Source organism: Rattus norvegicus, chromosome 3, assembly GCF_021556685.1.
Source record: "Rattus norvegicus strain SHRSP/BbbUtx chromosome 3, alternate assembly SHRSP_T2T, whole genome shotgun sequence".
In the NCBI taxonomy this organism is placed as follows: Eukaryota; Metazoa; Chordata; class Mammalia; order Rodentia; family Muridae; genus Rattus; species Rattus norvegicus.
This window is the reverse complement of record NC_141536.1, coordinates 142577971-142589949: the sequence shown is the minus strand read 5'-3', so window position 1 is coordinate 142589949 and position 11979 is coordinate 142577971. Positions and strand designations below refer to the sequence as shown.

At 46.8% G+C, this 11979-nt stretch overlaps 1 protein-coding gene across 16 annotated transcripts; it reads right to left on the bottom strand.

Annotated features, from left to right (window-relative positions):
- Positions 1 to 505: 505 nt before the first annotated feature.
- Bpifa3 (BPI fold containing family A, member 3) lies at positions 506 to 10429 on the bottom strand. Of its 16 annotated transcripts, none has more exons than XM_087654542.1 (8): positions 10101 to 10425; positions 8959 to 9127; positions 6430 to 6580; positions 4514 to 4621; positions 2671 to 2820; positions 1645 to 1729; positions 1220 to 1283; positions 506 to 728 (listed from the first exon to the last, which is right to left on the bottom strand). In XM_087654542.1, exons 3-8 carry the CDS (start codon positions 6528 to 6530, stop codon positions 694 to 696), a joined length of 543 nt encoding a protein of 180 aa, XP_087510668.1. In that variant the 5' UTR covers positions 6531 to 6580; positions 8959 to 9127; positions 10101 to 10425; the 3' UTR covers positions 506 to 693. The 16 variants fall into 16 exon arrangements, with proteins under 16 accessions (XP_087510668.1, XP_087510671.1, XP_087510673.1 ...); XM_087654545.1 differs by having other exon boundaries at positions 506 to 723; positions 10101 to 10409; XM_087654547.1 differs by lacking the exon at positions 8959 to 9127 and having other exon boundaries at positions 506 to 723; positions 10325 to 10429.
- Positions 10430 to 11979: the final 1550 nt, after the last annotated feature.

Below are 11979 nucleotides of genomic sequence, written 5' to 3'. Positions count from 1 at the left end.
GAACATTCATAACAACCTGTAAATACACAGATTGGAGTCTTAGTGTCAACCTCCATGTTTTCTCCATGGCTTCTCTTCCCGTCTCTCCATTCCAGTCTCCTCCTCTTCCCTCAAACTTTTCTCCCGCCCATCCTTCCTTCTTGTCCAATGACAGGCCTCATTCTGTCCTGTACCCACCCTTGTCTGATTCAGAGTCTCTTCTGCATTTCTGCTCTATTGTGCTTTCTATGCACCCTTTGGGAGCCCAGAGACAGACATGGCACACAGTAAGTGCTTAACTAAACATAGATGAGTCAATGAGTCTAGCTTCTCCCTGCTTTGAGCAAGGTCCCCGGCTGCAAACAACAGGCTACCATGGGCATTCCTCACCATTACTGGGCTGAGCAAACCAGGGATATTTGCCCTAAAGCTTGATGTGGGGGTGGAGGGTGGTGTGTAGGGGTGGTGTGGGGGTGTGGGGTGTGTAAGGGGCTTGGGCTGCCATATCCTTCAAGTGGTGTCGATGTTATCCTTCAGAGTTAGAGTTTATTGTTGGAAAGGACAGGATGTCTTGGGACCTGGGGGTCATTTTTCCAGGGGACAGCAGAAGCCACACACTGAGAGAGACGTAAGATCTCAACCAGAAGTACCTCCTTTTGACCAATGGCAGGCAATGGGAGGCCCCTCGAGCCTGATAGCAGAGATTTGACTGATTCAGGGCTGACCAAGGTTATGAGCAGCCACCTGTTCTGAAAGGAGAAAAGGAGTCTTGGTTGCTAGGTGATCCTTCTAATCCCCAAGTCCACAGAGAAAAGGCTACTTCCCCATGGATTCTTCAAGGGCTGGGGCCAGGAGCATTCCCTTCCCATCACTTGTTCAGAAAGACATCCCTTGACAAATCACTTCCTGCCTTCTATTCCCAAGACTGTGAGCTCCACCAGGGCAGCGGGGGAGGGGAGGCTGAAGACGTTCAACCATCTCTGGAGTAGGGGTTGTTTTGACTTTAGTCCTCCCTACTGGACTTGCAGAGCTCTTGGGGGAAACCGGAGTCTCCAGTCTGGTGACTTGGTAGGGTGTAGCCTAGGTGGCTACAGTCCCTTCTATTCCCCCCACTCGTATGGTTGGGGAGCATTGCAATGGAGTACCTAGTATGTGTTCTTACAGCACATGAGAGCTGTGGCTCCTCCCTCAGTATCTACTAGTTCCAAGGAGGTCTCCCGGGATGCACCCCAACACTCACCCACTAAGCCTTTCAATAGCTTCACATCCAACTGCCGGAGGATCTCACCAATCAGAGGACATACCTAGGCCCCCAGCACAGACAGAGGGTCAGCCAGGGATAGGAAGGAACTGAGGTCTTTGAGGCAGGGGGCACTGGTAGCACTGGGTTCCAGCAGGACCCAGACAACCACAGGAGGCATGCATAGTACAGCCATGTCTATTCCCTGAAGCCCCACAAGTCTGTGAAGTGGGGACTCCAACTGTGCCTGTGCTACACACAAGGATACAAACACTTAGGGTGGTTGTTCCTTGCCATTGGCTACTGACATTTGCTGTCAGATTCCACAGCCCAGCGGCAGAAGTTCTCTGCTAAGTTACCCATAAGTGTACCTCGATCCTCAGACTCACAGATGCCTACAGGGAAGACAGTGTCCTTAAACTTACTTGACTTTCTACCAAATTCGGGATAACTTTCCCCAGGCTTTCTCTGAGGTTGTGGAGAAAATTCTTCATCTTGGGTGAGGCTGCCCTAAGAGAAAAGATAGGAAATCAGGACAGAATGAACCAGTCCAGGCTACACCAAGGCTGGGAAATATGTGCTAAACACACTCTTGAATTTTCACTTGGCCATCTAGGGAGGTATTCTTATTAGGAATAGTCAGTTGGGACCCAGAGAAGTAATGTGACATGGCCAAGTTCACATAGGAATCAAGTGCCAACTCTTGTTAGGACCATGGCAGGAGAGCACTAGTTTATGGTCTTCCTCCAGATTGTCAATGTCTGCCACAGTCTGAGCTGTTACCACACACCTGATGCTTACATGGGCAGGCATTCATGAAAAGTGTCAAGGTTCAGCATTTGGAAGTTACAGAGTGAAATCAGCACACCCCTCACAGGGGTCTATTGAGGTGGACAATTGACCCAGAGCTGGTGGTCAGTCCCCAGAGCTCCATAAAATTCTCATTCCTGTCTTGCTCACCCTGGTGCCTCTAGCATTAGGCAGGGTGCTTGGCATTAGGAGATTCTTGGGAAATACTTGGGGATGTGTTAATGAGGTTCTTAAAAAGGTCAGGAAGGCATTCTGGAAGGAAGATCACCATATGCCAGCACAGGGGTGTGAAGACGAATGACTATCAGTGGAGGAAAAATGGCCACAGAGCCAAGCAGCCATGAGGCTAGTGGGGCTCAAGAGGCATTTCTGATTTTGTATTTCTCCTCAAAAGCTTTGAAGTAGGACCTTAGAGGAAAGAGCAGAGTTCCATCTTCAAAAGGTGTTTCTGCAGTGGGTAAAAAATGGAATGAATACAGGGAACACAGGGAGGAAGGGTATGGGTTCTGGGAGGGGAGAACAGGAGGAGAAAGTCTTAGCAAAGGGCTGAAGTCTGCTTAGGACTTATGAGGATGTGTGGGGATATGCAGCTACAGCCACTCACGAGGCAGGGCTGTCCTGGGAAAAGCAGAAGGCCTTACTCAGTGGTCATGGATGCACTGTCACTGCTGGGCTCCATTTGGCACCTGCCTGTCACCAGCTTCCTCCGTCCGAACTCATCTTTCTCCAGCCAGGACTCTGCAGCGAGGCCCATCTGGGCATGGGTTTTGAGGATATTCGAATTGAAGGGCCTGTGGTAAGATAGGAAGCAGGAGCAACTCCACGGAAGGAGGTGGGGGTGGTCAGGAAGAAGTGTGGCAAAGCCAGGCACCACTCACTGTCTTCCCAACAACCGTGTCCACTAAGCCTTAGGTTAGTGAGGAGGAACTGGCCATTGACCTTAGTGACCTCTATGCTTGTTTCTATTTTCCTGGTGCCATTGATGGAACGTAAGCCTGGGTATGATAAGTGCAGGCTCTCCCACTGAACCCACCCAGACTTAGACTGACTTTTGAAAATTCCTTAAGTAGATCAGTTCAGAAAGACACATGCTCCACTATGTTTGTAGCAGTCTTATTTATAATAGCGAGAATCTGGAAAGAACCCAGATGCCCTTCAACAGAGGAATGGATATAGAAAATGTGGTACATCTACACAATGGAATATTACTCAGCTATCAAAAACAATTTTATGAAATTCATAGGCAAATGGTTGGAACTGGAAAATATCATCCTGAGTGAGGTAACCCAATCACAGAAAAACACACATGGTATGCACTCTTTGATAAGTGGATATTAGCCCAAATGCTTGAATTACCCTAGATGCACAGAACACATGAAACTCAAGACGGATGATCAAAATGTGAATGCTTCACTCCTTCTTTAAAAGGGGAACAAGAATACCCTTGGGAGGGAATAGGGAGGCAAAGTTTAGAACAGAGACAGAAGGAACACCCATTCACAGCCTGCCCCACATGTGGCCCATACATATACAGCCACCAAACTAGATAAGATGGATGAAGCAAAGAAGTGCAGGCTGACAGGAACCGGATGTAGATCTCTCCTGAGAGACACAGCCAGAATACAGCAAATACAGAGGCGAATGCCATCATTAAACCACTGAACTGAGAACGGAACCCCCGTTGAAGGAATCAGAGAAAGGACTGGAAGAGCTTGAAGGGGCTCGAGACCCCATATGAACAACAATGCCAACTAACCAGAGCATCCAGGGACTAAGCCACTACCCAAAGACTATACATTGACTGACCCTGGACTCTGACCTCATAGGTAGCAATGAATAGCCTAGTAAGAGCACCAGTGGAAGGGGAAGCCCTGGGTCCTGCCAAGACTGAACCCCCAGTGACCGGGATTCTTGTGGGGAGGGCGGTAATGGGGGGAGGATGGGGAGGAGAACACAGATAGAGAAGGGGAGGAGGGGTTAGGGGCATGTTGGCCCGGAAACTGGGAAGGAGAATAACAATTGAAATGTAAATAAGAAATACTCAAGTAAATAAAGATGGAAAAAAAAAAAGAGATCAGTTCAGGAGTCTTGGAAATTCAAGAATCGAGAGTAAGCCACTATTATAAGAGCTTTTCTGTATAGCTACAGCTCCTGCTTTCCTTGCAGGAAGTCTGAGCAGGGGCTGGGAGATGAGCAGAGGAAGAAGAGGAGTCAGAGTGGCTCCCCTCCTTTCTTTCATGGGACACAGCTGCTGACATCCCACAGGTTTGGATGAGCAAATGACCCCCTCCTCTGAGAGTGTCATCCCCACTGCAGCAGAAGAAGCCAAGGTTCAGGGAATAGTGATCCACCCAGGTCACGATTTGAGTTCGGGCTGAGGTCATGAAAAATCTGAACTTCCTAGTCTGCCACCCCACCCCTAGCTTCCAGGTCCCCAAAAAGGAGAAAACGTGTCCCAAAGACGCTTTGTTCGGTGGTACTCACAGTTTGAATTCAATGTCAAATTCAAGTGTGATGTTTGCGGAGAACCACTCTTTGGGGAAAGCCATCTGGATCCCGCCACAGTCCAGCTGCACATTGGTAATGTTGATACTGCAAGTGGAGAAAGAAGAGACCCGCAAGGCCGAGGGAGGACGACTCAGAAACAAGGCCAGTCTCGTCTGCAAGGACGGTCAGGTGGTAGAGCTGGGAGTCAGACCTGGTGTGAATGTTCTGACAGCCTGGGCATCCAGCTGTTGAGGGGCTTCTGAAGCATCCCCCACAGCTGTGGCTTGTGCAGTACAGAACCAGATGTTGACAGCAGCCATCCTAGGAATCTGAGGCTCTTCTCAGACCAAAGCCCTATTATCTCTCTGGGAGTCCACAGGGAGGCTCCTTGGCTTTGCCACACTCTGTGCACCCAAACTGCTATGTGCGAACCACCTTGGCCTACTTGCCATACATATCCTGAGTTTGACTACCTCTGCTGCTCAGACTGCCTCATCCTGAAGACGCTTCAGTTCCTTCCTGGGCTCACTCCTGTGATCTTGATGCCACTCTTTAGACTGTTCTCCATGAGGCAGCCTGGGTGACCTTCACCCCACCCCTTGTACCCTGGTTCCTCCGCACTCCTGGAATAAGATACAATGTGAACACGATGACTTGCAGTGTCTATACACATTTGCCGTATGGTATTGGTTTTCCCACCTCTCCACTCACCCTTTGCTCAGCCAGACATGGAGGCACTCTCTTCTTTGGACACACTGATCTTTCCTCTACCTCAGGGCCTTTGCACCTTCAGCCTTTTCTCAGATTGTCCCATATCCCTCATGTCATTAGCCCTTTTCTCTTCATTTCAAGGAGCACCTCTTGGATAGGTCCTGGCTAGCCGCCTCGCTCCCATCCTCACCTTGCTAAATTTGTTTTGATGGCATGTCCCTTCACCTAGAACTAGTTATTGCTTTCTGAGGCCTAGTCCACTGGGATGGAGGCTTCCCATAGGTAAAGGTCATAGGCCTTGCTCATAGATTTATTCTTGATGTGAGTGATACCCAGTAGATATTTGGTGCTAATTGTAACATTTGTTAAAGGAATGACTAAAAAGAGGTGACTTTGGCTGCATGTTTCACAAGAAAACCCTGTTGGGTTTATTGTTGTTATTCAATAATAACAATAATAGTGATTATTGTTGTTCATTCAGATGGAGACAAATGAGGAATTCGGGTGAAGAGAAAGTGCAGAGCATTTTCGGGGGCAGAGAAGGCAGAACAATGGAGGGCAGGATGGAGACCTGGGGGTGGGATGGCCAAGGGAGCAGCCTTAGTGGCTGTGGGTAGGGTGTACCCAGTTCTACCATTAGAACCCCAGCTAGTGAGGGTTGTATGTTTCCTGTGTTGACCACAGAAATTCTGTGTAGAACTATCAGAATCCACAGCATCTCCTGTGGGTGGGACCGTCACTATGACTGTCTATTTGTTGAGTGCCCAAGGTTTGTGGGAAGTGTAGTCCTCTCCTTATGCAGAGCCACAAAAGCTATGTCCCACTTGAATGGAGAGTCAAGTGTCAGGTTGCATCCTTGGTCTCCTTTGATGTCCTGGATATTTGTCCAGGCTCTGTTCTGTGTCCCACTTTACAGGTGAATTTAGAATGGCCAAACAACTTCCCTAAAGTTGGTGGCAAAGGTGGGCTTTAAGTGCAGACACATCTGCTTCTGAGCTGTTCTTGCTACTTTCCCTGATTTACCACCTCCCCAAACAACTGACAGTGGGCCCCAGATTGTTCTCATCTTTGGCTTTGTGTCTTGTCTTCCTTAAGTCTGAATGCCTTCCTTCATAAATCCTGCTCTCTGTCTTGCCCATTCTGCCTTCTGACCATCCCTAGAGTTCCCGCCCCCCAATCTACAGTAGGAGTCAAGGTCTTACCTGATTTCTTGCTGCTGCTGGAAGTTCATGCCACTAATAAGCCAGCTCACCATCCCTGGGGCCACTGTCCCTGAGACGTTCAGACGGTCCAGAAGACGCATGCTCTGGATTCGTCCTTCTGCATTGTGCTTCAGGAGGCCCTGTGCAATAACTGGAAATGGAGAAGGTATGTGATGTGCATATGGTTATTTAAGAGTATGACCACAGAAGTTCTGTGCAGGACTGTCAGAGTCCACAGCATCGCCTGTGGGTGGGACCATGGTATGGAGATAGCAGGCCTGGGGTGAGCCAAGGGTATCCTTTTTCTGTTGAGCATTTATTCATGTTTCCATGTTGTGGTGGTTTGAATAGATTTGGCTTCCATAGACTCATGTGTTTGAATGCTTGGCCACAGGGAGTGGCACTATTAGGAGGTGTGGCCTTATTGGAGTAGGTGTGGCCTTGTTGGAGGAGGTGTGGCCTTGTTGGAGGAGGTGTGGCCTTGTTGGAGGAAGTGCTTCATTGTGGGGGCAGGATTTGAAATTTCCTATGCTCAAGTTCCACCCAGTGTAGAATTCAAATCATGTCCTGGGCTGCCCACAGATGATAGTCTCCTTCTACTGTCTTCTGATCAAGATGTAGAACTCTTAGCTCCTCCAGCACCATGTCTGTCTACACACTGCCATACTTCATGATGATAATGGACTGAACCTCTGAAACTGTAAGCCAGCTGCCCCAATTAAATATTTTATGTATTAGAGTTGCCTTGGTCATGGTGTCTCTTTACAGCAATAAAAATCCAACTAAGATACATGTCTCCCATAGAGAAGAGACAGATCCATATGCAAAAGGTTCCTAAGTGGAAACTATGGCTGAAGATCTCTCCAAGTTGTACCATAAAAACCAACTATATATATATATATATATATATATATATATATATATATATATATATATATATATTCTGCAGAAAAAAACATATAAATTCTCAAGGGATCAACTTGAGAAACCATGCTCAAAACTTCCATAGGATTTTATGAGGCATAGTGTAAAATCTGATTAACAGGTTAAGCCTATGGGTAGGGCCTTCCATTGTGAACATATTCATTTTCTCTAAATATCCACACAGATTCAATATGACTGAAAGCAGGTCTCGTTCAGATGAACTCGACACACTGGGAAATTCATGGGGAAGCACACAGTGTTGGTCAGAAGCAGCAGTATTCCACAGTGCAGCAACAATTAAAGCCTTGTGTTGCAGAGACCGGTTGGAAAGCAGGTGAGTCCTCATGCTGGGAACGCAGTCGCTTATGAGATGGGCATGGGTTGGGAAACTGACTCATGTGGTCAGGAATGAGGCTGGGTTTTACTTTTCACGCACAGATGCACGTAGAGATAAGTGCCCACTGTGTGGATTAACACCCTCAGTGTGGAAGGTAAAACTAGAACACTGTTGAAATAGACGACTAGAGTAATTCTGGGTTTGACAAGATCTTGGGCCTACTGGCTCTCCGCCCTTCCCCCCACAGCACAGGTCAGTCTGGTCATGGCCACTCTGAACTGTCTTACATGTCTCTGCCTCTGGCTATGCTCTGTCATATATCTAAACTAAACCTTCTCCTCCACCATCAAAAGACCCAAAACACAAAGCTATATGATGATATATTGATGAATTGAAGTCTATTCCTGTTTGGGGAGGAATATTGGCCATCTTCTGTTCTATCTGCATTCTCAGTCAACTGTGGATTGGAAATATTTGGAAAAAAATTACATGTGCTCTGAACATGTCTGTTCTTTCTTGCCAATATTTCCTGATTGAGCTACAATGGTTATTTACAAGTCATTTGCATTCTCCTTGGTCTTACCGTAATCTAGAGACGGTTTCAAGTATGAGGAAGGATTTGCGTCAGCTCTGTGTAGACACTGTACCATTTTATGTAAAGGGTTGGTGCATCCAAAGATTCTAGGATCTGAGGGGAAACCTGGAACGGATCCCCGTGGGTACTTAGGGGCGACTAACTACTTGAGATCGTGCCTTCAAGGCAGGAGAAACATTTAAACGAGGTCACAGAGTCAGCCCTCATCCAATTGAACAGGTGTCTTTGTAAGAGGAAGACCTCAGGTATGTCCTCCTCTGACAGGCTGTGAGAAAGTGCCATCCACAAGCCAGCAAGAGCGGTCCCTCCCCAGACACCAAACTTGCCATCACCTTTAACTTGAATTTTTAACTGACAGATGATGTAAAAACCCCCATCTGTTGTTTGTGTTCTGCAACTGGCATTCCAATCCTACCCCACCTGTGGCATTTCGCTCTGCCAGTGCTGGCTAGTTTGGCACGGGATACCCTCCCATGGTGGGGAGCATGGGTGACAGCTATGTCCTCTTACAACTGGAATGAGTGTACACCAGACAGCCATTTTAGGAGGAGCCATTTTAACAGTTTCAATTAAACCGAGCTTACACCTGTTCCGGATATATGTACCCCAGAGGAATTGACCCACGTGTCCTAATGGGGACCCTCTCAAGGATGTTCATCTCAATGTTGCTCACAGCAATGGGAAGAAGGTGACAGTCCTGAGAGAGCAGCCAATTAAACGGAGGTAGCAGGAGGTATGGACTTCTTTGCGCTCCTCAAAGCGAGCGAGATGGCAGCAGTACAAAGCAAGCATCTTTAGACTGAACCACAGAGTGAGTGACAGGTCAGTTACATACACCCTTCCTGCAAAGCACGCAGACACAGGTTGCTGTCATTGTTGTTGTTGTTTTGAGAAAGAGTCTCACAATATAAAACCAGGCTGGCTTTAAACTCAAGAGACTTGCCTGTTTCTGACTCCCAGGGACTGGGGTTAAAGGCATGCATGACACCCTGCCCAGCGGGATACAGACATAGTTAGAAACACATGCTAAGCACACAGTAGTTCCTGCCAAGGCTCTAAGGGGATGGGAATGAGTATAAGGGAGAAAGAGAAAACGACACAAGAGATCATGTGCTATGAATTGGAAAAATTTAACCCAGTCTCAGTTTCCTGTACTTAAAATCCAAGGGATACATTCATACATACATACATACATACGTACATACATACATACATACACACATACATAGATACATAGATATGTACATAGATACATATGTGCATAGATACATACATACATAGATACTTACGTACATAGATACATACACAGATACATACATACAAAGATACATGCATACATAGATACATAGATAAATAGATACATACATACATACTACATACACAGATACATAAATACATAGATACGTACATACATACATACATACACAGATACATACATACATGGTTACATAGATACATAGATACATAGATAAATACATACATACACAGATATATACATATATAGATACATACATACACAGATACATACATACACAGATACATACATACATGGTTACATAGATACATAGATACATAGATAAATACATACATACACAGATATATACATATATAGATACATACATACACAGATACATACATACACAGATACATACATAGATAGATAGATAGATAGATAGATAGATAGATAGATAGATACATACATACATACATACATACATACATACATACATAAGAGCTCAGCAGTCAGTGGTAGGGCACAGGCTGTGGCTTCCCCACACCCTATGGATAGGACACCAAGCCCAGTGGGAAGCTCACTTCTCGCTAGGGTGGACCGGCCATCCTTGTGGGCCTTGGTCAGTCCAGGCCAAGGCTGCTTGGGCAGGGCTGAGGGCAAGGCTAGTAATCCCAGGAGGAGGACCAGGAACCTCCAGAGTAGGTGCATCTCAAGTGCTGGCACCCGAACCTGCAGGTGTCAGTAATGGTCCAGCAGGGCCCAGGCAGTTGGCTGTGAGTATGGCCACCCAGATCGATGGGCTTACAGCTGTCTTCCGGCAGGTGGCTGCACGGCTGCCCCCAGCATGCTGTGGGAGGTGGTACAAATGGCTCTGGCAGCTGCTCCCAGGGCTAGCTCACATTGGACAGCAGATGCAAAAGGCCAGGCCTGCACAGGCAGATTTGGTTGCTTGGAGACACTCACCAGAGCTACTGTTGGGTCATCCAGCAGGAGTCCTCCCCCTGATCCTGGGCACAAGTTACAGGTTGGTGACTCCTCAGTGACCAACACAGACAGCATGGTCCAATTGGAATAGAACGTCCTTATTTTTTCTTCTTTGGGGGCAGGGAAGGTTTCTAGAATTTACTCATCTCCTAACTGTAAGGTTGTATCCCTTGAACCACACCTCCTCACCCGCTTCTCCCTGTAGCAAGCCCTGCTCTACCTTGTTTCTCTGCTTTCTACTCTTTTAGATCCTACTTTCCCTTGAGATCTGTCGACATCTGGCTCATTTCATATAGCATAATAGCCTCCTGGTCTGTTCACACCATCAGAAATGGTGGCATTTTCTCCTTGGCACGGGCTTAATGACATTCCGTTCACCCCTGATAGACACTTCAGTCAGTGTGAACACTGCTTCGGTAAACATAGAAGGTGTCTCTCTGATGTGGGATTCTATTTCCCCAATATACCCAGAAGCAGAACTGCTAGACCATATGGTGGTTTAACTTTTTGAGGTACCTCCTATATTTTTTTCCATATGATCAATTTACATCCCCAGTCGACAAAGCAATGGGCTCACTTAATGTTCTAACATTTGATATCTTTCAACTTTGTTTTTTTAAATATATTTTTGTTTAGTCTTTGAATATTTCACACACATATTCAGCATATTTTGATTGTATCCACCCTTCACTCCCTCCATCTTTCTCCAGGTTCCACAACACATCCTGCTCCCGATACCAAGTGTTTTTAATTCCCCACTGAGTTCAGTTGGTGCTGCCGATGAATGTGGAACCATCCATTAGACCATGGGAAACCTACCCTCAGCCACATCCCCAAAGGAAGAGGACTCTTCTCTTTTAGAAGCCAACAGTTATTTCAGCTAAGGACAGGGCCTCATGGACCTCTTGGTTCTCTCTGCTGGAATTTTAGCTGATTTGATCTTTATGCAGGTCAGTACAGCTGCTGTGGGGTCATGAGTGCAATGGGCACATCATGTCCAGAAGACAGCGTTTCATAGCATCCCTCCTCATCTGCGGGCTTCTACATCCTCTCCCTCCCTTGTACTGGTCCCCGAGCCTCGGGGAAGGATGCATATAGATGCACCGTTTGGGCTAATCACGCACAGTGATTCTCAGCACCTTAACAAACTAAGTCTTTGGATTAACTGCTGCCATCTGCAATTGGGATTCTCTGACTAAGGTGAAGAGTTTCACTTATCTATGGGTACAAGCATAAATATTTAGATAGCAGTTTGAGAACGTGTCCCTTTAGCAATACAGTAGTAATAGGTTCCCCCAGGATCTATGCCTACCTCAGCTGTGGGCTTTTGACAAGGTTTACAGGCGTGAATTACCTCCTATGGAGCGGGTATCAATCCGAAAGTGACTGGTTTCTTCCATAACAGCTATACCAATACTGCACCAGTGGGCACATCTTGTCTGATAGTTGATATTGTAGCCTACAGGGCCCAGTACT